We start from the raw sequence: 25,494 nt of genomic DNA on the forward strand, positions 1-25,494 counted from the left end.
TCTACTGCTTATCCGTTACTGGGTCGCAGGGCAGCAGCCTCAGCAGAGATGCCCAGACTTCCTTCACCCCAGACACTTCCTCCAGCTCTTCCGGGGGGAGTCCGAGACGTTCCCAGGCCAGCCGAGAGACATAGTCTCTCCAGCATGTCCTGGGTCTTCCCCGGGGTCTCCTCCTGGTGGGACAAGCCTGGAACACCTCCCTAGGGAGGAGGGACATGCCTGGAAACACCTCCCTAGGGAGGAGGGACATGCCTGGAACACCTCCCTAGGGAGGAGGGACATGCCTGGAACACCTCCATAGGGAAGAGGGACATGCCTGGAACACCTCCCTAGGGAGGCGTCCAGGAGGATCCGGTACAGATGCCAAAGCCACCTCAGCTGACTCCTCTCAATGTGAAGGAGCAGCGGCTCGACTCTGAGCTCCTCCCGGGTGACCGAACTCCTCACCCTATCTCTAAGGGAGCGTCCAGCCACCCTGCGGAGGAAACTCATCTCGGCCGCTTGTATCCGTGATCTCGTCCTTTCGGTCATTACCCAAAGTTCATGATCATAGGTGAGGGTGGGAGCGTAGACTGATGGAGAGCTTCGCCTTTCAACTCAGCTCCTTCACCATGTTCTTTTATTTTCCTTATAAAAAAAACAAAACAACAATAACTTTTGCCAGGAGACTATGGTCCATTTTCTATCCATTCGCATTCTATACCCATTTAATCCTGTGCAGGGTCACGGGGGTCTGCTGGAGCTTACCTCAGCTCATAACAGGGGTACACCATGGTCAAGTCACCAGTCTGTCGCAGAGCAGCACAGACAAACAACCATGCATGCTCACACTCAATTTAGAACGATCAATCAACCGAGCACGCATGTATGGATGTTGTGGACTGGGGGAGGAACCGGAGTACCCGGAACCCAGGGATGCAACAAGTTCATAGGGACAATGCCTGACTGAAGGCTCTTGACCAACCTGGTTGGAGGATGAGGTGGGTGGTGAAAGAGGACCTGAGAGATCGGGTATTTTCATGTGGAAGACTTCAGAAGGGCAGGAAGATTGTTGATGGCCTTGAAAGTGAGGAGAAAGATCTTGTAGAGGATGTGATGTTGGATGGGGAGCCAGTGAAGTTGCTGCAGAACGGGTGTTATACGGTGTTATAACGGGTGATATATGACTCGTGGAGGGGGTTTAGTGATGACACGGGCAGGAAACCTTTGAACCAGTTCTAGTTTATGTGTGTATCTATATACAGTATATACTCAAGTCTTGTTACTTTAACAAGAGAATTGACTTTAGTCCATTAAATCTTGTAGTTGAGTACATATACACATGTGTGTATGTGTGTGTGTATGTATATATATATATATATATATATATATATATATATATATATATATATATTCTATTGTTCTTTCAACTTTCTACGATGACCTTGAGTGTCTAGAAAGGCGGCCAAAAATAAAATGTATTATTATGTACACATACATTCTTCCATCGTATTAACCTGGTAGCTGAGCTGTGATCCCATCAAGTACGCTGCCGCTACAACTCCAGTTGTACTAAAGTTCAAACTTGGTGCACTTGGTTTTGATAAACGGGTTGTTCCACTTGGAAAAATAGCTCCAGCAGTTCAGGGCTTATTTACGTTTGACTGGTTCAGAAAAGTGACCAATAACACCAGAGTGGGGATGTTGAGCACAGGGTTGGGGGTCGAGGACACATTCACAGAGGTAAAAGCAGAAACTACGCTGCTTTATCCATAAAACCGGTTGTTGTTTTTATTTAGTCACGGTCAAGTCCAACTAATCTAAAAAGACTTCAAAAAAGCATAACATGGGACCTTTCAAGGCTTTATCAGCCCAGGCTGTGTTCACCCTTGTAACTGTTTTTATTAATCTGTTTGAGGTCTATTTAAATCCTCTTTTAAATCTTTTTTTGTAGTGTTTCTGTCAGCTAATTGTGATCTTCCAAATGTTTCTCGAGCTCAAACACATCTTTAAAAAGATAATATTAATGACTGCCTGTACATTTAAACGCTTGTAAAGAACATTGTTAGCAAAAAAAGTAGAAACAAATTGTTTAATGATAACACATGGAAAATTTAATTAATGTTAAAGCTTCTGAACAGAGATTACAGCCTCTTAATAAGACGCTCTCCAGATCTTAGGTTCTGCCGTCCCTAAAGTCTTGTTACTTCACACAAAAATGGATTTTAGTCGGTTAAGGCTTGTAGTTGTGTAACTGTTGGTAGAAGCCGGCGTTTGGGCGAATGGATGGCCTTGCCAGCTTCACCTGGCCGTACGCAGCATCAAACGACAGTCCTTCCCTCAACATCAGGTATCCAATCACGATGGAGGAGGAACGTGACACACCGGCATTACAGTGCACCAGAACCACACCGCCCTACAGTCAGAAACAGAGTGTGAAGCAGGACAAAAAAGAACAGGAATTAAACTTTAAATGAAAACCTCCACACATTTCCAGCATAAAATTAAATCTAACAATGTGGTAAAAAGATTTAAGGCAGCACATTCAAAATCAGGCTTAATGAGCTTAAAAGTAAAATCATTTGTTCTGTTTTGGCTGCATCAAAGTTTCAGCCGAAACATTCCCAGCTGCAGCGTTTTATCGGCTTAGGCTTTAAAAATACCTGATATTTCTGCCACCCCCCCCAATAAAGACAATCTCAGGGTGGGTTCGGGTGTTTCACAGATCCTGCTGCGTTTTTAACAGGAGAAGCGTCAACAGAAGAAACCGGGGTTCCTGATCCTCTTACCAAAAAGTCATTTGACCAACACAAACAAGCTCAGCTTGTGTCAGCCGTCTCTAATGCAGCGAGAAACCATTGAAGTTAAGTGACTTCAACTGTTATTGTGTCATTTAAACATGATTATCACGTCCTAATGGTTGACTTTTGCGTGTCTTATGATGAGAAGTTCAGCAAAGTCACAGCTTGAATTGCCCTTTCACTGAATTTTGCCCATCCGGATGTTATTTCTGGATTTTGGATTTAAACTTGGAACAGGAAAAAAAACTCCCAAATGTTGCTCCAAATATACCCAATCATTCATAATAATTTTGATTTCATTATTTTACTGCTAAAGTGCGTCGGCTTGACAGATATTTTTCAAAGTCGACATCTATGGTGAACTTGTGAAGGCTCACAGCTCAGCTTATCGACACGTTTGTCACTTTTGTTCAACGTGGAGCCTCTCATCGCAGGATAAACTCGCTTTTCCGTCCGGAAATGGAGCGGAACTGAAACTCTTAAGCACATTTTTGATTTTCTGTGTCAATCAATACCCATTGAGGGACGGGAGATTCAAACTGGCTTGTTGGAATTGACATATTATCGCTGTTGTTTGTTCGTTCCTTTTAAAATATAAACCAATCAATCATTTCCTCTGGGTAAAATACAATCTAATCTAATGGAGCATAAACAGAACAAACAGATAACGATTATAGTCTTTTCTATATTTCTGTCCCTCAGAAAAAAAAAGGCCTCATCTTCCCGGTCGTCGGCGCTGCTGTCGGCATTCAACAGAGTTACATATCACGTCTTGTTTTGCTTCTTTAGGGAACTTCTGCAGCCTGAAAATGATCTCGGCTAGATAATCCATCACAGCAAACACAGAGACTTAATTTGGTTTTGTCAGAGTTTCTTGTTTTGCTGTTATTCCATTGTGCTCCAGTTGAGTGTTTTCATATCAGTGCTCACATCACATTATGTTCTGCTTACAGTCAATCTCCTGACACGCACACAAAAACACGCACATGGGAAGAGCTGCAAGTAAGTCTGTGCCAGGAAATAATGCCCTAAAGGAACTGCATTTATCTCATATACTGTAAATTAAAAAGAGAATGACTGGAGGGAAAACTGAGTGTGAGCTGAGAGAGTTTTGACTTTGCAGGAGAAGTGACCCCTCCGTCTTTTAATCAGACCTCTGTTCTCACCTTTGCGCCGAGTCGCAGATAAAAGGCGACCATCAGATGTGTGTTAATGCATCACGGTGATGCGGCGGAGCAGCTGTGTGTGCATTGTGACACGTTAAATTAGCCGACAGATATGAAGGAAGGCGTTTTCGGGACGCGCAAACCTCCTGAGGAAAGGTGGAGGCAGAAGTGTTTCAATCGATTTCATACCTTTTCTAATTTGGGGAACCGTCAATTACTGGTGTGTGTGCTTGTGCGTGTGTGTGTGTGTATCCGTAGAGGTCAGTTGAAGTAGAAGTCGCAGCATGCTACTGCCACGCATTTGCATCTCATTATTTTCCTACACATTTTAAAGGTAGGGTAAGTGATTCTACGTGATTTCCCAGCAAGGACACTTTTTGTCACATTAAGTAAATCTCTAATATTTAGTAAATATCTCCTCACCATACGTTAGCTGCCTTGTTTGATGTATTTTGGTATTATTTTACCTCTTTTCTAATAATTTTATTTCATTTTATTTGTTATTTACTATTTAATTGTGTCTTGCTGCTTTGAATGTTGATGTAAAGCACTTTGAATGACCTTGTGTTGAATTGTGCTATACAAATAAACTTGCCTTGCCTTGCTTGCATGAGAACACTGTACTAAAAAAAATCTGGTCTACATACACAACCGTCGCTCTGTCAACTGATAAAACTAAAACAAACAGAGCGGGGGCAGCCTGGGAATCATCCTAACAAACGTTGCTCCCGCCTGTCACTGAAACTGATCCGGGAATCACTGAATGGAGGGAATGAGAGGCCGGAGCTGCCTCTCCATCTTATCATGTTTCCTTTCTAGAAAATTAGAGCAAACAAAAGTGACCCACTGTTGCGTGGGTTAACAGAAACAGTTGCTAAACTACATATAGTTGTACAAAACAAAAAAAGGCAAACCGGTATTTTGGGAAAGTTAGAACCGTGTCACTTGTTTCACTGCTCTGTGTCTGTACTGATCTCAGAGCTGCAGCACAAAACTGTTGTGAGAAGAAACGTTTTCATATTTCAACTGGCTTGAATCAAACCAGCGGTTTGGACCTCAGTGGAAATGCAAAAGACCTTCTAAATGCTAGAAGAAAAAAATCCCTGTAACAGATTACACGACTGTCTCAGAAAATTAGAATAATGTGATAACGTCCTTTATTTTCTGTAATGCAAAAATGTCATACATTCTGGATTAATTACAAATCAATTCAAATATTGCAAGCCTGCTGATCATGGCTTACAGCTTAAAGGAGCTTGAGGCCGGATTGTGGCAAGATTTATGAAAAAAATCTGTATACATTTTAAGTTTTCTAGTAATAATGTCAGATGAAGCGTTCCAAACCCAAAAGAATGAGCCCTCTAGTGCAGGGGTTCTTAACCTTTCTGACCTTGGGGCCCAATTTTTTCAGTACAGAGTTGCCCGGGGCCCATTAAATATTAACACTGTATATCAGGGGTATTCAACTAAAACTTTAAGAGGTCCATTTAGAGAAAATTTACTCAAGCGAAGGTCCAGAACATCATAATATATATATATATATATATATATATATATATATATGTGTATGTATGTATGTATGTATGTATGTATGTATGTATGTATGTATGTATGTATGTATGTATGTATGTATGTATGTATGTATGTATGTATGTATGTATGTATGTATGTATGTATGTGTGTATGTGTGTGTGTGTGTGTGTGTGTGTATATGTGTGTGTGTGTGTGTGTGTGTGTGTGTGTGTGTGTGTGTGTGTGTGTGTGTGTGTGTGTGTGTGTGTGTGTGTGTGTATTCAAGTAGCCTCATAGTTGTATCAACATCTGCATCTGACTGTTATATTAAAAAAGTACATATTTGCCAATTAACATGTTTAACTTGAATTAAACATATTTTTTTCTCTTAAAAATAAAGTAGATTTTATTTTATTTTTCAAATTTTATTTTATTTCTCTACCAGCAGTTTGAATTTCCCCTTTTCTTTGTTAATTGTCTCAACACATTTTTATACTAAATTAATATAAACACATCTTAACAATTTAACAGTTTTGCAGTTTCTCTTTCTTCCCCTCTTATAATCTTATGCCCCCACTTTCTGTTGTTCAGTGAGAGAACTGAGCTCTAATTTCTTCTGTCAGGACTTTAAATCTGGGCTGGATGGTGTCAGGTTCTCATATGCATGTGGAGGTGCTCATTGATGAGCCTGAAACGATATTTGGTTTTAATTATGTTCACTGTGGAGAAAGCTGCTTCACAGCTGTATCTGGACCCAAACATGGGCAGGATGGTCAGTTTATTTTTCTGTGACTTCAGTTCAGACTTGAGTGGATATGTTTGATGAAAAACTTTGTGTTTTGTTTCAGTGGCGTTTCACTTTCGCACTTTGAACGCCACGGTCTCTGAACGTATGAGACACTGGTTTTGTCCCAGTGGGAAGACTGAACATGATGAATTTGTCCATTCCGGGTTGCATATTTAAAAATACAGCGAGGACAAAACTTAGTTTGATTTTACTTTAAGTTATTTACACTAATAAGTTGTCAGGACTCAGTGTGTCGGGTTTCATCCGAGCCTGATCATCTGAGACAGGCAGAGCCAGCACCGCAGCTCTCTGGTCGCGCTGCAGCAGTTACTTTCCGATGCTTTTTCGAAAGCCCGAACAGTCCAGTCCAGCAGACACGACAGCCCACGCATCTACATCTACCATCTTTCACCAGTAACGACGGAGCCCACCCGTTATATAATAGATCCATGAGCCCACCGCCCGAGCAGCAGCCTCAGCCGACCTCCCCGGCCGCGGGGACGCGCCGGGATAAATGATCACGCCGCGCTCGCTCGCTCAGGGCGCAGACCCAAGTAATCGATCCCTAATCCTGGCGGATCTAAACCTACTCTGTGCAAAATGAAGGATTTACTCTGTAAATACACACCATTTCTTTTACTATTACACGTACAGCTAGCTGAGTGTCTTCTCCTCCTCATTTGGTTGGGAGTTGCTATGCAGTCCTGCGGCCCTCGCGGCCCACACGTACAAAACTGATTTTTTTTGGCGGCCCACTAGATGGCCCTATGGTTAAGAATCACTGCTCTAGTGTATCTCTCCTTTGCCTTGAACAGGCTGTGTGCTGCAAAATGTGCTGCAATTCGGTCCCGAATTTCCCGCACTGGGCTGCGGATGTGACGTCACATGACGCTGCATGCACGTTCTCCCCGTTCTCCCGTGCCGGCTTCACTGTTGGCTGCAGTACCCCCGACGGCCGTCGTGGTGAAGGGTGGCGCTAGAGAGTCTCATTTCTTAAAAGGAGCCTCAAGCTCCTTTAAGAAAACTCAAATATCCTATCTAAAAAAATTTGAATATTCTGTGAATCTTAATCTCAAACTGTAAAACATAATCAGCAATATTAAAATAATAAAAGGCTTGCAATATTTCAGTTGATTTGTAATTAATCCAGAATGTATGACTTTTTTGTTTTTTTTAATTGCATTACATAAAATAAAGAACTTTATCACAATATTCTGTATATTAGCTGACCATTGTAATTACACAAAGTTTTGTTTTACCTGTGCCAGAACTTTTGCTTTGGTATTTTGTGTTTTTGTTGGTTCCCCCTCTACTAATCCATTTTGACTGCATTTTTACAGGTTTTTTCTTTTTAAATGTATATTTTGTTTGATATCTTTTGGTAATTTAACATATATTATCTTGTTTATAAGTGCTGAAGAATTCAGGAGATGTTATCAACAGAACGATGGTTCTGTTCACAGAATAAAGGGTGACTGTTCCTCGTTGGCCTGAGTATATTTTTATATTTTTAACACAATGCAGAGGCTTACCGTGACCGGTTACATAAATACTGTGACTTACATTTTAGATGCGGTCGCATGTTAATGTTGTTTTTGTCACTATGAATAGTCACATGAATAAATAAATAAAAAAGAGCGGTGTACTTTGTGAAAACTAAAGTGGATAGTAGGATCAGGTCAGGATGTAGAAGTCCAGCAGAGGTTCTGGGAGAACCAGAAGTCTTGCTCATGAGACTGCTGCTCTCCATCTGTAGAAGAACTTCAGGAGGATTTAGTTTACGCCAAACTGAATGGCCTTCACGGTGGAGTCATCAGAGAAAATCCTTTCATAAATCAGTGTCTCAGAACTCAGTGAGGCTGGACTGAGGCAGCAGAGCAAACCCAAACCCTGATGCTTCCGCCACTATAACAATCTTCCTGAACAATCCATCTTTTATTCCATCAAATCATTTTTCCCAGTAAAGGTGCATCTCTTTTCAGGAGCTGCTGCTTCTTCATGAACACAGGTCTTCTTTTTAGCGAGCCACGATTCACATCATCATCTGTTTCTTGTAAACACCAAAATGTTTGAGGGGCTTTTATCAGTCAAAGTAGCTCTTAACCAAACTCTCGCCAAACTAAACCCAAACTAAACTAACTTCATTAATTGTACTCCAGGGGTGCAAATATTAAGTTGTTAGTTTGGGGGTTCACTTGCTTGTTGGCCAGGCCTGTTCACGTGTAGCGGCTGTGTGTTTGGTGCTATGAGCTTAAACACATTTATTGTTATTGTGACTCAGACGCAGATCACATCCCATTTTATGGCAAATTAATGCGGAGAAACGGTTAATTGCAAGGGGTTTACGTGCCTTTTCTTGCCAGTGTATTATCAGTAATAGAATTTTCTCATCCCACAGTTGACTGAAGAAAAAAAAACAATCAATTATGTTGAAAAAGCAAATAAGATTACCCCCCCCCCCAAAGAAAATAAAGAAAGATGTCAAACTGTTCTCTGTGACTCTTTTTACTTTCTGTCTGTATGAATTTTGAATCGTGAAGAAAAAAAAAGGTATATTAAAAAGTGATATCCTTTGGTTTTCCTTTCAAGTCTTCAGTTTTGAATCCTACGCACATGTCACCCAGATTTTATGATGAGCAAGAACTTACTTGAAATTAACACCTGGGGGAGTTTTTTCCTTCCCTTTCTTGCCTGAAAGGCTTTCTGTTTAATTTAAGATCAAATATTCCTCAACATCTGTCATCGGTGTGTAGACGTGGATAACGGCACGTGTGTGTGTGTGTGTGTGTGTGTGTGTGTGTGTGTGTGTGTGTGTGTGTGTGTGTGTGTGTGTGTGTGTGTGTGTGTGTGTGTGTGTGTGTGTGTGTGTGAGGTGGGTAGTAACGAGTTACATTTACTCCGTTACATTTACTTGAGTAAGTTTTGGGAAATGTTGTACTTTTAGGAGTAGTTTTGAGTTTTGTCACTATACTTTTTTACTTTTTACTTTTTTTACTCTTACTCCGCTACATTAAGCTACGTTGAGCTGTTACTTTTCTTGTATCCCTTTTATCCGCGTACGCGTCAATCTCATGACATCACTGGGTGATTCTTTGGGAAAAATGTTTGTTTTTGCATGTTTTGTCACATTTACACAGACTCAAACACACACAGAGTTTCTATGAGTTCATGTTTGTTCTAGTTCTGCCTGGTTAAAAAAGAAAAGTACAAAGGCTTGAAATTTTGTACGGAGCCCCTAAAGGGACACAGATTTTTGTTTTTTTTTTATAATGAGCTTTACGCGTGCGCGTGAAACCTTTACGCGCGCACGTAAAACCTTTAAGTGAGCACGTAAAGTTGTTTACTTGCAAGCAAAGTGGTAACGTCCTTATAATGGAGTCCCAGGTTAAAATACAGCTCAGCTCAATCCTGTAATGTCATTTCCATTCATAAACAGAGCAGGGCGCAACTGGATGGTCTCCTGTTCCAGCAATACTCCCAATGTACTTGTTTTTACGCTCACGTAGAACAACTTTTAGGCGCTCACTTATAAGTTTTGCGAGAGCGCGTGAAACTTTTTAGAGAGTGCATAAACGTTTTACGTGCTCACGTAAACAACTTTACGTGCTCACTTAAATGTTTCACGTGCACACGTAAAACTCATTATATAAAAAAATAAAAATCCATGTCCCTTTAGGGGCTCCGTAATTTTGTGCTACTTGTGCTTAATTTATTTTTTTATTCTGGTATTATTTTATTTAATTTATTATTTATTAAAGTACTTGAATTTACTTTAAGGTTATTTTAATTTAAGCTATTTTTCTTTTTTTTTATTAATTTTAATTTACTTTATTATTTTATTGATTTAATTTGCATGAAGATGATTATTTTGTACTTTTGTCTGTTTGAATGGTTGTGTTAAAAAAATAAATCAGCGTTACTCACAGTTACTCAGTACTTGAGTAGTTTTTTTCACCAAGTACTTTTTTACTTTTACTCAAGTAATTATTTGAATGACTACTTTTTACTTCTACTTGAGTCACATTGTTCTGAAGTAACAGTACTTTTACTTGAGTACAATTTTTGGCTCCTCTACCCAGCTCTGGTGTGTGTGTGTGTGTGTGTGTGTGTGTGTGTGTGTGTGTGTGTGTACCTGTTGTTGAGCCTGATCTATAAAAGAGCTGCATTCCTCCAGGTACGAGGTGATCTGAGTTTCCGGGAGGTCCAGGATCTCCAGCGTCTTACACTCCAGCTGATCTGGGAACAGGTTAGTGACTCCGTACGCCACGTTCAGCACATGAGACACCTGCCAGGGAAGAGAGGAGAGAGAAGTGGGGGCATGAACGGGACACGACACTCCTTGAACACATGACCCCGGGGCACCGACAGCCTTCCAGGCTCTTTCTGGTTTGGCGAGAGACACAAAGTGATATTCTGTCAGCCATATTGATGACACGACAGAACCCCAACGTGACAAAGAGAGGACACGGAGACAGAGTGGAAAAGAAAGAAGAGGGCTGACACAGAGGGAAAAAAAGATTAAGAGGGAGAGAGAGGGGGTGGGCAGGAAAGAAGACAGATGGCTCCAATTCATTCTCCAGTATCTGTCTACTCTCACTTAAATTTAGCCGTCCTCCGAGGGCTACATTTTCTCCTCGGTTACATCTTAGCATCGTACTAATGTGCTTTTAGGCCGCTTGTATCATCTAACATCCTCTCCCACATGTTAAGGGATAGGTTAGATGCCACACTATACTTGTATTATTGACAACAAATCCCACTCAAGGCCAAAACCAACAATAAACCCTTTCTGTTGACAAGTGCAAAAACAAAAAACCAATCAAACAAAAACACTCTGAGTTTACTTTGACTCAACTGAACACAAACCATCCTATCTGCACAAATACGGCACCAAATAGATGTTAATCCGCAGCTCAAAATAGTCCAAAAAGATGCACTATTATCCACTTTAGGGAATCGCTCACTCCTTACAAACCAAATTAAACCCTGTTGCTACTTTAAAAAAATTCAAGAACCTAATCAGAAACACCGTTATTACCAGATAAATGTTGAAATTTAAAAAAAGCAAGCTGTAAAAGTCATTATATGCAATGTAATAGTTAACTGATAACCAGATTTAGTGATTTTGTCAGACATGAATATATAATTCATGCTGAGTTTATTTTGAAAGCTGTCTTGTCCAAAGTGTTTATTTTTCTGCCTAACATGATCTTGTGGTGCAGGGTATTAAAGAAAACCACTTTGGCAACATTTGTTTCATCATTTCTAAGCATTATGAGGTTAAAGCGTGTCTTCTTATGCTCAAAATTACAGGAAACAGGGTTAGGCTAGATTACATGGTGACTGTGGCAATCACATGCAAACCAGCAAAAGGTGAGTTTAATTATTTTCGACGTGATCTGCTGCGCTATGATGTTTCCCATGACTCCAGGCCGCCAGGCCAGTATCTGATCTAGTGCCTGATGGCTCCTTGTGCATTAAATTGTGACATAAAGCAGAGCCCGTCAAGAAAGGAGGAATCCCATGTAAGGAGTCAGGAGAAAATCAACTTAGCTCAATGCCTGTAGGGGCTCAGAAAACTGTTTCAGCCAGTCAAAATATCAACATATGATCCAAATATGGCATGGACAGATGTAAAATGGAGTTTTTACACATGAATCTATTGAATTTTTACTGACAAACGAAAAAAAATTCACACCATCTACTTAAAATTCACAACACGTCACAGCGTCAACGCTGGTGCAGGTTCTGAAGGTGAAGGAGAATGAAAAGAAAAACTTTGTTAAAGTAAGAGTAAACTACCTGAAGGCTTTATACATACTCGGGTAATTACATTTTTGCTTTCGCAACTCTTGAGTCACAGAAGTACTGAAGCTGGAGTCATTTGTTCAAGAGACCTGGCAGCAACAAACCACCGCCCTCTGATTGGAGGGTTCACATTCGTCCACTTTAAGCTATACATTCTGTCTTTCGAGTCTTTCATAACTCCACAATTGTACTTTAATAATACAAACCTTTTCTACATGAGGTGGTTTTCTTTGGTAGGATGCCAGAGCAATATTCTGAACTACAAACTACTAGCGTACACAGCGCTCTTAAAGGCACTTTAAAGGGTCGACATACAAACAAAGGAGGAGATCAAATTTGGCTCCAAATCCATCTCAGATAGTAGGATGTGATCTGTTGTAAAGGCAGCATGTTAACTTTCATTATGATTTTTTTATTTGTTTTTATTCAAGGCTTGTTCTGGTCTGACCTGTTGCTGCATTCATGATGCCATATGTTAACGCCGTTAGCTTAAAGGGGACCTATTATGGCATCTAATACCTATTTTAAACAGGCCTTGAATGTCTTAAAAAACAAGCTTTTGATTGTTTTTTCTAAATAAATTACAAATTCAGCCTCTAAGCCATGTCTTTATCTTCCCATTCTCTAACCTCATTATCTATGCAGGATTCTGAGTGGGCGGGGCTATGATAATGAGGCTCTGTGCTGATTGGCTGCCTGAATGATGCGATACACCGCTACGGAAAAATGGCGGAACATCCGGCCGGCGGAGTTAATTGTGGGTGTGGTTTCACGCATCGGAGGCCGACCGATGTAAATCGCTCCCGTCGTTACGTAACGACGGGCGCAGAATCTGATCGGCTCGTAGAAGCCACATCATGTGCTGAGGGGAGACCACTTTAAATATGTTAAAGCAAGAGAAAACATGTTTTTCATAATAGATTCCCTTTAACACAGTTTTACATGTGATTGTCTCTAGTGGCTGGCTGCTTCGGTCGCCTATTCAAACTGTGTCTCTCTGAATCTGGTTGAGTTTCCTTTTTTTGCCGAGCTTTAACCTATTTAAGCCATGATTAAAAAACATATGTTTCCCTGCTGGTTTGGCTGCTGATCATCCTGGAGGATTTCTGCTGGTAAGTCTGGTGCTTTTTAACATTCGTTACGATGAGTAGCCACGGTAACGGAAAGTTGTCCACAAGTAGAGGAGCTGACTGAGCTTTCCAAACGATCAGCTATTGATCAGAAAAAGGAAAGGTCGAGGCTGTGGAGCGGGAGGAACATGGAGCGCTAAAGGAAAAGGTTGGGAGCTTTTTTTCCCCTCAAGAATCCTGGTGAGAGGGAAGTCTCTGGGAGGTGGGACGGACGAGCTTCAAGGAAAATTAATGTTTCTATATTTGAGATTTCTTGGATGATAAAGGTGGACAAAAGACGGATACAACAGACGTGGGGCAGAGGTACTTGCAGTGCTGTAGAGGAGTTTGAAGGAGCATCTCTGCACCCTGGATGTTGAACTGCTGGCTCTAACTTTGCATCCATGCTGTCATCACCACAACTGTTGCCAGGCAACAAACTCAACACTCATTCATGAAATTTTAACTACGCCTGTTATCAAACAATTTCTCCCCCCATGTTTATTTTCATTTGCATCAATTCCCTTTAGCGATTAATATAGTTTTTCTAACATCCATAAGATGAAGACACGCTTGAGCATTCAGTTAAATTGAAAAGTACAATGAGAGTTCATGTCATCCTGATCTGGTTGTCGGGTGAATATCTCAAGATCTCTGGGTAGATTACAACATTTGTCCTTCTTATTTCTGCAACTGGAGGCAGATTTGGGATGATTTGTGCGGAAGCAGGCGAGAATCATCCTCGGCATGTTACTAGAAAAGTGGCCGATCTGTTTGAGGTGCAGAAGATTGTTCCTGAAACGATGCTGGCAATTGTACAAATGACTCCTGGACACACAAATTTACACATGAAAAACCTCATATATGTTTACCCTGCCAATTTAAATACACCTCAAAGTGATCAAAACTCAAATACGTTTGTCAGACTCGCGGGAAAAAGCTTTTCATGAAGTCACCGTAGGCCGGCCGTCAAACTTTAACAGGCACCACAGAAAGCTTTTTATTCCGTCAAGGTTTCATCACAGAAACAGGAGGTGAAGGTATTTCTAATCTCTTTAATTCATCATCCTGAGACTGCACAGGCAGCAATATGCTCATGCCTGGGAGCAGCCACTGCAGAGAGGAGTAGCGCTGAGGCTTTACTGTAATCATTTACTCCCTCTGCTGAGCTAAACTGTCACTGCATGAGTCATGAAGCTCCTCCGGCTATTCGCTGACTGTTGCAGAGCTGCAGGAAGGCTCTGCCTACACGTTTGCCTCCAATCTCATGTCGCTGTGCATGCTATCACGGCAAAGCAAGGTCACGACTGCGATATTGATCCTGTTGTTACTGACCTTATATCTCTGCAGGGTGTCGATGTCGTGGGCAGCATCCTGAGAGCCTGAAACGGCAGAAACAGGGCCGTCAGGAGACGGACAGGAGGGCATGTTTCCCTACGGGATGCTCAGTGCACACTTTAATTAGAAAAAAAGCTTGTTTTCCTTCTCTTAATTAGCCTTTAGGCCATCTTTATTTCATTCTTTAAAGTTGATTATGTTAGGGGTTCATGCAACAAGTGACCTGAAGATGCTTCCACCTTGGGATGCGTTGAGCGTTTTGTCGGATTTTACAGTTTCATCTGACTTGCATACAATGAAATAACCTGTAGCTGCAAACAAACTAAGCAACATCCTGCTGCTTTTAAAGCAATAAATATGAGGCAACGCATACTAAAAGCTTAAAAAGAAACAAACGTGTTGTAAAAAGTTTGGCAGGAGAAAGTAAAAAGCTGCAGGACAACAGAAGGAACATCCCTAAACGGGAAACACAAAGCCCCTTTGTGAAGAGCTGCAGCCAAACACACTGGTCAGCAGAAACCAACAGCAAAATAGCTTAAAGATACTTAAAAAAAAGGATAAGAATCAAATTATTTGTATAATAGCACTCGACGTGGCTAAAAAAAGTGCTGAGATAAACATTCAATACTATCTACAGCTGCAGGGACGGATATTTCAGATTGTTTTCTTGAAAAGAGCCGTGACTATGTTTGAATGGCTAATGCAGCAGAGGCAGAAGGTCAAAGACTAATGCTAAGGCTGAGCTGGAAAAGAAATTGAATGACTGTTTCAGCGGAGAAAAGCAGAAATTCGCTGACAGTAACAGTTGAACAGAACGAGCGGGCTTTCTCCATTTGTCAAGTGGCTCATCGTGGACCGCGGCGGCGGCGGCGGCGGTCGTGAATACCGGGAGCTGGGAGGAGGAGCCATCTGGGCAGGAAACGGAGGACAGTGGCAGGACTTCCTCCAGGTTTCCAGGGTGCATTCTCAGCAGCGGCTTATGTCATCAAAGTAGCAACACTTGCAGTCTTCACATAAGCCAAGCCACTTTGACATAATGCCAAATTCATGGTGTTGAGAAGCAAATCTAAAGCTAAAGGATAGAGAGCGGGTTTGGAAAGAAGCCAGCTCCAGCCCCATATGTCTCATCACTGTCGAAGGGAGAGATTTAAAGTGACAAATCTGTGAAAAGCTTCGGGGATGCCATTCAGTCCGCCTGCCTGCAGAAGACAGAAAGCCCTCTTTTTATTTCTGCGTTGAGCTGCAAAAGGATATTACATTTTTTTTTGGGGAGCTCCATGTGCTGGTGTTTTAATTTCTTTAAGAGGGCTGACTCTGCCTCCAAGCCTCCATATTAAAGCTGCAGCGTATAAAAAATTCAAGCAATCAATTGGCAGGAATCCAATATATACTGTAACTTCGTACAGTGTCCCAAGAGAAACACAGCAAACTCAAGAGGGGGGGGGGGGGGGGGGGGGGTAAGTGGGGGCATTCAGCTTATAAATCATGCTGCTAGGTGTTGCCTCATCTGACTTTTTTTGTTTATTTGAGTTCTTTCTTTTGATTGAACTTGGGTATTAGTTACACGTGGGTGCTTAAATGTGAAAATCTCAACGTTTGGTGATTTTTGTCTTAAAGATGAAGTGAAATACTTGTTTTTCTTTGTTTTTTACTAACTGAATTCCTGACCGACGGTAAAATCCTGTTGTGCTCTTTGATTGTGATGCATAAAAAAGAAAGAGAAGACCCAGACTTATTACATTTAGACATAATAATAATAGTTCAGTCCAGATCTGGATTTTCTGTCAATTTAAACTATGAATCTTTTCAAAGTTGGACCACATCCCACCCTGTTAACCTTTTAAAGGCTGAAATAGGAAAAAAATATAATTTTGATTATGATGAAAAAACACAAAACAGGGAAATCCGACCACAGTTTCAGAGCTCATTCAAGTTAATTCAATGATCAACACAAAGATGGACAAAATTCAAAACTCAAGATGTTTTTTCATGAATCAAAATCTGAGTAAGAAACTTGTTGCCTTCTCATTACTCATGGTTCTAATGTCAAAGTAAAAGCCTGAAGAGGACCGATGGTTCACACTTACATTAAGTTTAAGTACTTTACTGCAAATACAGCATAACAGGACAACTGGGACAAAACCATCACAGGCTTCTCGTAAAGAGAATAAGCTTTAACAAGCAGCCTTTAAAAGACTGTGAATAAACCATTATTACAAATAAGTCATACAAAATTCTGGAAAAGTTGTAAAAAAAAAAAAGGTTTAAGGTGGTATTTTAATTGCAACCAATTGAAGAAGTGATAAAGGTGCAATAACAGAATGTTGCTTCAGCTTCACTGTTGCCATCAGCTCATATTTTCTGCAAAAGGAACGTCAGAGCTATTAGCTGCACGTCTCCGTCTGGATAAGCGTCACCTCTGGCGAGCCCAACAGATGTAATGTTTTCATTGATCCCTGCTGAGAAATTCTGTCTCAGGATCTCTCCTGCAGTGAGGTCAAGGCACAGCTTTTGAGACAGAAACGAGAAGCTACTTGGAGCCGGGGGAGGATTCAATGTCGAGCTCGGGGACACTTCAGGGGGACGGATACATGCTGACACGCGGGAACGCCAACCTGCGTCCTCCAGCTGGAGGGAAGGGCACCGCTCTCCCTGAGACGAATTCCAAATTAATGACATTGATTTATTTGCGATTGGGAATTTATTCATATCATATTGGTCGCGGTGACCTCCTCCCAGAATACTGAGGACTTGACTGCATCGTTAAACCTCACGATCAAAAGTGATGGCATAATGTCTTAAACGGACCAAAAAAGACGCGTTAGAGCGGATTTCTTTTTTTATATCATCAAGTTTTAAACATCCAAACATAATAAATATATCATCTGGTCCTGATCAGGCTGGAAAACTAGTGAAATGTATCCTGAGATGAACAGCAACAGATGACATAGTACACTGTCATTACTAATTAATAGGCTGTGTAAATAGAGCATCCCGTGATTGAACAGCTTGCAGAACCACTTTTTTTTCCGAGGTAATTGTTTGTTTATAATGTTTGTGTTTATCATTCTCTCGCATCGCTGTGGGGGAGTTTTTGCCCACTTTATTTTCTTTACAATAATGCCAGAGGTCCCAGCATTTCAATCAGACCCATGTTTTTCTCTGAGCCACAATAACACCTCTTCTCTCTTGCAGCCATTCTGCTGCAGATTAAGTCGCTGCGTTTGGGATCACAGTCCTGCTGCATCTCTGCAGGAACGTAGCCTCACGTTTGATGCTGGAAAAGTTTGGCACGCAACGGACCGCACGGTCAAATCAACCCTTGTTTCACCCCTCAGATTTACAACACTTTCCACACCCTTGTGGACAAAATGTACACAAACTGTAATAAAATCCTCATAAATCCATATTTTTTCAGCTTTTTTTTTCATAAATATTTTAAACAACTCCTTACTTACTTAAAACAACCAGACATTCAATAATTTTCAGGATTTTTTAACCCCTTAAATGCCAGTTTAAGTATTTGAAATGTTTCATTATTTATGACCAAAAAAACAAACAAAAAAAAACATATAAAACAAATGATTTTCCACATAAAAATATTAGGGGTATGATTGGCTTGGGTACGTTAGCTCCCATCATGCATCACTGAGCATTATGACGATAAATCTTCACTTGTCTCGTCCGTGCAGCACATTTATTTCACCGCAAGCAGATGCTCAAACTGCGCCGTCATGAACTCCAACACTCAACATACCAACTGAGGTCTGCAGATATTATGTAGCCCTCAGGCATTTTCATCATTTCTCTCAGCTCTGCGCGATCTGACCTTCGTGTGAACTTGCTGGGATGTCAATTCCTGTGTTGAATCTTTTTCAACTTGTCAATAATCTCCCTCACTATACTGGTTTAGACTCTCAGCCGTCCAGGTCCAGGTAACTCTTAAAGACTTGAGATAAATGAACTGCAAAGTCTTTGGGATAGACTGTAAAAGACCTTCAAGAACAAAAGTAAAGAAGTCAAGTTTCCTTGTTTCAGGCCTTTGAGATTGTTTCTCACTAGAACGAAGGACTTCAAGTGTGTGAAAATGTCTTTTTTTTTACCCAATTTGTTTCAACGCAACAGCTGCTTCTCTTACAAAGCTGTTAATGTCTTTCTTCTTTAGCGTTGTGTTATCACACACCTGATCGTCCAGAACTCTGAGTCACACTTACTGATGATCAGTTAATCAAGTTCATTTCATTAAAATATCTATTAAATTCCTACGGAAGCAGCGTGAGTGCACTCACTTCTTCCTCACACACAGATTCTGCATTATTGCCTTTTTCTTAAATATAATAGCTGGATAATGTTTTTCACTGTTATGTATCCATACATAAAACCTTGGAATTAACAAAGGGAGCACTTTACTTTTTCACAACTGCAAAAATAATGACCCGGGTAACATTAAAGTGCTCTGATATGTGTGTTTAAAAGCAGCCCCTCTCATCAGCTCAAGCACATTCTTGTGCACTTACCTAGATATAAAAATCTTTATTTTCTCCTTTTTATAGCAGGAAAGTCAACATTACAGAGTGTATCAACTAAATGTGATCTCATAATTTGATCAAAACCGTGAAATAGTCTGATGGAGGAACTGTGATTGAAACTATGAACAGGGACTCTGAGCTGCCGACAGATTCATTAATTGTACATATAGGGCTAAATCTACACAGGCTGTATGCCAATGTTACACTTTATAGTTTCTAAATGCAAAGATTTATATTACTGTTACAATGAGATGGATTCGGGTCAGATACAGCGGCAATAAAACAAATATACGAGCTCCTTGGAGTTAGTCAGGTTTCAGCATTAATTAGCCATAAAATGTGCTCTGATCCTCTCTTTAAGTGACAATAATAGAGAAATACAGTGTGCTAACATGCAAACGTCTATAATTGTCTGTGTGTTTATTGAATACATCCATTAAACATTCACAGTGCTGATGGAAAAAGAAAGTGAACCCATACACTTTCATAATTATAACCTGAACCACTGAAAGCTTATCGGAGTCTGTAGTTTTCTGGAATCCATTTAATACAATAAGTTTTTAGGTTTGGTTTAGAGTTACTTTAGTTGACACTCCAGTATTTTAAATTGACTGTCCCTTAGAAGCGTTATCTCATGTGAACCATGTCTTCATACAATCAACACTAGTGGATCTGCAGTCATGACTCCAAAGATCCTCGCTGACGTAAAGAAGAACCCTAAGCGACAGCAGAAGGCTGGATTTGCAGCCTGGACCAGATACGTGGGAAATGATTTCCCAAGTTTACCAGATTTCCTACAGGAAAGTGACATGGTTGGCATCTGCCAGCTGAAGCTCAGTGACAGAAGAGAGATGGAGCACGACAATGACTGTAAACATCAAAGTAAATCCACCACCGAATGGCTTCGGAAAGAGAAATTTCCCCTCATCGGTTGGTCCAGCCAGAGTCCAGATGTTAACCCAACAGAAAGCACCTCCGTTGGGTTAACATGAGGTCAAGTCCCATTTTATGACCTTGAGGGCGTCACGATGCTCAGGCGGCTCTGGACAGAACTACACACCAGCTATAAACCTCCAAGGGTCCCTTACATTTTCAGTAAGTGAACCCTTGTGAATGAACAAATGTGTTGTTCTATAAAGATGCAAGAAAATGTAATTGTTTGCATGTTATCAACTTAGTACAATGTTGTTTGTCCTTTAATGTGTCTTGGATGAAGATCAGATCCCATTTTATGACAAATTAAAGCAGAAAAATCGTTTTAGTAATAGTTTTCAAGAGTTTTACTACTTTTCCTTGGCTGCCTAGCTTATTTTGATTCTTGTACAGTATTCAGCAACAACTACGTATTTCAGCATCTCCATTCCCGAGCAACATTAGTAGTGACAATACATTGGCATATGTATTATCAGTACTGGAGTTGAGGGGGGATGAGGGGAGATGGCATCCCCTCCTGAAATAAAAACGGTCCAAATCATCCCCCCAGTAAAACTGCCATCCCCCCTTTCCATCCCTTATGTCATTTCATCAATGAATGTGGTTTTACTGCTATTTCAACATTTAGAGTCATCAACAGAAAAATAACACCAGAAAAATAACTTATTTGACAATTCTCACCTGTTAAGTACATTTTCACTTGAAATAAGTAGGACAATCTGCCAGTGGGACAAGATGTATCTTCTCATTACAAGCAAAAAAATCTTGTTCCACTGGCAGATTTTTCTACTTATTTCAAGTGACAATCTACTTGAAACAGGTGAAAATTGTTGTTTTTTCCAGTGATGAGTCTTGTTTTAAGTGTAATGGGATATTTTTTATACTAAAATGAGACATTTTAACTAGAAATAAGACAAATATTCTTGTTAAGATTTTTAGTTTTTGCAGTGATCCATGTTACTTATCCTGTGAAGGACAGAGTCATATTGATAAGTTCAGAAAACTGCTTTTTATTGTTGTGTTTTGATGTATTTGATGTAAGCCCAGTGGATATTTAAAGCTTACAGAAGGCTGCATTTAACTGCTGCTATGTCATTCCTGCAGTATTTCTGCAGGTGTTTTGGTCACTGCTATTATTTGTAATATATTATATTATTTGTAATCAGCACAAATTATCTGTCCCCATATGATAAAATCCACCATCCCCCCTGATTTTTTTTTACAACTCGAGTACTGGTGGTGACAATACATTGGAATATATATTACCCAGGAGTAGGAAGGGCCTGACAACTCCAACTTGAAGGTCTAGACTTTCATCTTGTACAAATCCACATCCCTGTCCCTGCAGCTCCTGCACCTGCAGCTCCTGCACCTCCTCCTCTCCTCCATCACTCCTCCTCTCCACCAGCCTCCTGCCCATCACCGTGGTCACATGTGTGACCTGCTTCTTCAGCCGGGCTTTGGAGAAGCCTTGGATCTCCTGAGCCAGCGAATGCATCACACCTGGATTTACAGAGCTAAAATGAAACATAGATTACATCAGGAGTGTGTGTAATAAAAAGGATGCATGTGAAATACTGCAATCACAAAACATACCAAATCAAGAGTAATCCTAACAATTTTACACACTGACATGATATTTGAGTGCTGTACATACACTGACTTTCTATGTTACACCATTTTATGAAAAAGTGTCAAATCCCGTGCTGAAAATACCACATAAAGCTGTACACAATATAAGAATCAAATCTTATTATTGTCTTATAATAACAGACACTTTCCTGCTTGTGGCACCCACCTTTTCTAAAAGTGCATATTCAAAGCAAAAATCCTGCAACGAATCAAATTACCTAATTTAAAATATAACATTATTACAACAAAAGTGTTGATTACGAGAAGAAAACGAGTGCAAAAAGCATCGACAGAGGATTTGGGTTTGGTTTTGACAGAACTGACGCTGGAGTCGGAAGCTGCGTCAACAATGTGAGGCGTTCAAGGACTCGGGAAAAAAAGTAAATTGTACTGTTTCAGCCCACTGTAAAATAGCAGTATATGTTTGCTTCTTTAGTAGTTTACATCAGTGCAGATACAAGTCTGAGGTCCCTGGGCACAGACGTGTAAAAGGCATTTTATACTACTGACAGAAAAATTGTGTAACGAGAAATAAACTAATGTCAGAATCTGTAGAGGTGATTTGTATTTGCTTTGTGTTTTAAATCTGTACATTGCAAATAGTTTGCAAGAATGTTCTTAATGCCATGTCTCATTATAGCATTTTACAATTATTTAAAGTTGCTATGTGGTCCACTTTTGATCATTTTAGCATTTGATTTTTTTTGTATTGTGATTTAATCTCATATTATTACATTTTATGTCTCATTGTCTATTATCCTTCAGTTTTTTTAAGGCTCATTTCAGTTTAATTTTGCATCATCTGGTAACCAAGAGGAGTGAATTTCCCCATTGAGGGAGAAATAAAGGATAATCTTATCTTATCTCTTATCTTAACCATCAATGTTCTCGTTGTGGTTTGCATCTCTTTGTTGTTTTTTTTCCTTCTTTTTTGTGTCTTATTTTGATCTTCATCTTCTGTGTGTATTTAAGGGAATTTTGTAGCTCTTTTTTAGCTGTTTGGAATCGTATTATTTGTGTGTGTCACTTATTTATTTTTATTTCACAGTGTTCATTATACAGACATTTTATTTTTCGTGCCTTAGGTTTGGATCATGTTAAATTTTCTGCAAACTATTCAGTTTCCATGTAGAAATGTTGCATGTGTATAGACAGGAGTATGTATGTATATGTATGTGTGTATATATATATGTATATAGTATAGTGTAAATAAGTATATTTATATAAATATTCATATGGGCATACTACAAATATATAGAAATATTCAACTATATGTAAGTATGTATGTATGCATGTACAAGTACGTGTGTGAGTATAATTACAGTATATACCAATAATAATAATAATAATACCGTTATTTAGCAGTGTGGGTTCAGTGTGTGAATATTTATAAATACAGGTTAAATGATCAGTGAATGGGAGTAGGACTAAATAAGTTTACACTTCATCCTACTCCTTTTTCTACACATGTAAATTAAGATAACTAGTTTTAAAGGATGAAATTCTTTGTTGTTTTTTTTTTGTTTGGTTTTCTTAAACTTCTCATGAAGTGTTGTTTTTTTTTGTTTTTTTACATGTTCAAAAATAAAATAAATCAAATCAAATCAAATGTTGCATCTCTACATGCCTTTGTTTTACATAAGGAAATCATTTTGTGTCTTTTTTTATGTTTTAGTGAGTGGTGGTTTTTCTCTTTTACACCTATTTTTAGGTGGTTTGCTTCACTCTATGGGGTTTATTTTTTTTAATAATTTCTGTGGCAGGACTATGTATCAGTTCACTAATTATGGTAATATGAAAAATGCTGTAATATTTGTAGAGGGTGTCCTGATTCCCGAGGGCCCGTGAAGGCAGCGCAGCTCCGTTGTAAACCAGGACAACTCCTCTCATCCCTGGGAGAGAAAAAAACACAAACCAGGGAGACAGCGGGGTGGAGTACAGGAAGCTGCTGTCCGAGGATATCTAACATGGGCCACATCTAATACCCAACAAACCCCGGCATTCCCCTCTCTCTCATCCCTCTCTTTCGGACCAGAGGCAGGAGATCGTAGATCATTTCCCTGATCGGAGATCGGAGATCAGGACGATCAGGAAGATGTCTCGGGGAGTGATCCAGCCCAGCCAGCAGAAGCTGGCCGAGAAACTCACCATCCTCAACGACAGAGGCATCGGGATGTTGACCCGGGTTTACAATATCAAAAAGGTTCGCACACTCTCGTGTCTGTCGGTGAGGAGAGGGGAGGCTGCTGCTGCTGCAGGAAAACCTCTGAAACCTGGGGAATATGGGCGGGACCGCCGTGGAAGTACCAACCACCGAACCATATATACACCCCTGGTGGGGTTCAATCATAAAAATACTAAAATGTGCGTTTAATGTGACTTAAACCCCCGGACCAGTCCCGCAGCATCTCTGCTGTTAGCACGGCGTTAGCATGGGGCGCTAGCCGTCAAGAGCCGCCGGGTTTACCGAATAAACCTGTTTAAAAGGGGGTTAATCACAGGCTGAGGCACTGGCCGGGAGGGGTTACTCTCGGTCTAGCAATTAGGAAGCACAACTGCACGTAAAAGGTGGTGAAATCGCCCAACCTTCAGGCCTGCTGCGGGGCTAACGCCGACTGGTAATGGCGGCGGCTTCGCTCGGGCGTCGTCTCTGCTGGAGCTGATTTATGGTTCCGCGTTACACCGACGCAGAGACTACGCCGTATGGTGCGCGTCGCCGCGTACCCGTACGGCGTAGGCTCTGCGTCGATTTAACGCGGACCATAAATGAGGCTTGAGACCCGGGTCTGTGAGCAGCTGCAGCCCCGTCAGTCTCAGACCAGACCAGACCAGACCGGGGGTGAAGCTCTTCCTGGGGGTCTGACCACCAGGCTGCAGGCAGCAGCTCACACCTGCATCTACATTAATGTGAAACAAGCAGCTTAACCTATTTTGGTTCTAAAAGTAATTATTAGTTGCTATTAACAGAGGTGTATAATCCAAATGCCATAAAGTAAAAACCAGTCCAGTTGTTCCAACCATCACTAAACCAGCTCCTCTGCAGGTAGATGGTAGGTTGTTAGTGAAAACCCCTGTTCTAAATGTACAGGCTGATTCCAGAAACATGGCAGCGTTTTTACTTTATGGCACCTGGATTATGTGCTTTAATGTTGTTTTTTTTTTTTTTAACAAAATCAAAAATAGTTTTTGAATCAATCTTAAATTAAGACCAATTTTGAAATGGAGTCAGTCTCAAAGCACCATTAGTCAAATAATCTTCTTTACATTAAGCTGATATTTGCTCATTAAAACATACAGTATACCTGTGGATCAGCCAGTACATTTAACACAGGTGTTTTCACTAACGACCGGACCTACCATCTACCTGCAGAGGAGCTGGTTTAGTGATTGGTTGGAACAACTTTTACTTTATGGCACCTGGATTATACACACCTGGTTATTAATGGACATATAAATCATCTTTCACAATATGGCCAAACCTCAAAAATGGTGACTGAACTCATTTTACCTTGTATTACATGAAACAGAACTCTCTCTATATAAATATCAATATAAATATGTATAATGTCTTTGTTGTTAATGCTTCTTGGCAATGCATCTTATACTATTGGAAAGCCTGTTTCTTTCCCTTTGATTTATGGCCCCTGATTGTTCACAGACCAGTATAGAAATAACACAATATAGAAACTGCAACACAAAAGTACAAAATAACTAAGATGAAAAACATATATGAAGAATAAGTTTAATATATTTATAGAAAAGAGTGTAAGTCTATGCAAAGTGAAACAGAAACACACACAAATAATGTGCCAAAAACAAAACAAACAAAAAATTAATTATTCACCTGTCATGCAGATGTGAGTTATTGTACAGAGAAAAATATGGATTGTTAAATTCTCA

General features: G+C 40.3%; 2 protein-coding genes across 6 annotated transcripts in view; one reads left to right on the forward strand and one right to left on the reverse strand.

Annotated features, from left to right (window-relative positions):
- Positions 1 to 1,860: 1,860 nt before the first annotated feature.
- On the reverse strand, positions 1,861 to 24,362 carry LOC133464135 (dual specificity protein phosphatase 19-like). Of its 2 annotated transcripts, none has more exons than XM_061746160.1 (5): positions 24,181 to 24,362; positions 21,229 to 21,479; positions 14,498 to 14,544; positions 10,378 to 10,530; positions 1,861 to 2,395 (listed from the first exon to the last, which is right to left on the reverse strand). In XM_061746160.1, exons 2-5 carry the CDS (start codon positions 21,458 to 21,460, stop codon positions 2,213 to 2,215), a joined length of 615 nt encoding a protein of 204 aa, XP_061602144.1. In that variant the 5' UTR covers positions 21,461 to 21,479; positions 24,181 to 24,362; the 3' UTR covers positions 1,861 to 2,212. The 2 variants fall into 2 exon arrangements, with proteins under 2 accessions (XP_061602144.1, XP_061602145.1); XM_061746161.1 differs by lacking the exon at positions 24,181 to 24,362 and adding an exon at positions 21,761 to 21,886.
- Positions 23,455 to 25,494, forward strand: part of nckap1 (NCK-associated protein 1) — a 44,496-nt gene continuing 42,456 nt past the window's right edge. For all 4 annotated transcript variants that reach the window (XM_061746147.1, XM_061746148.1, XM_061746149.1 and 1 more), the window contains exon 1: positions 23,455 to 23,797. In XM_061746147.1, the coding sequence (XP_061602131.1) occupies positions 23,690 to 23,797 (108 nt within the window). In that variant the 5' untranslated portion in view covers positions 23,455 to 23,689. The remainder of the gene's footprint in view (positions 23,798 to 25,494) is intronic.

This window comes from Cololabis saira, chromosome 17, assembly GCF_033807715.1.
Source record: "Cololabis saira isolate AMF1-May2022 chromosome 17, fColSai1.1, whole genome shotgun sequence".
Lineage (NCBI taxonomy): Eukaryota > Metazoa > Chordata > Actinopteri > Beloniformes > Belonidae > Cololabis > Cololabis saira.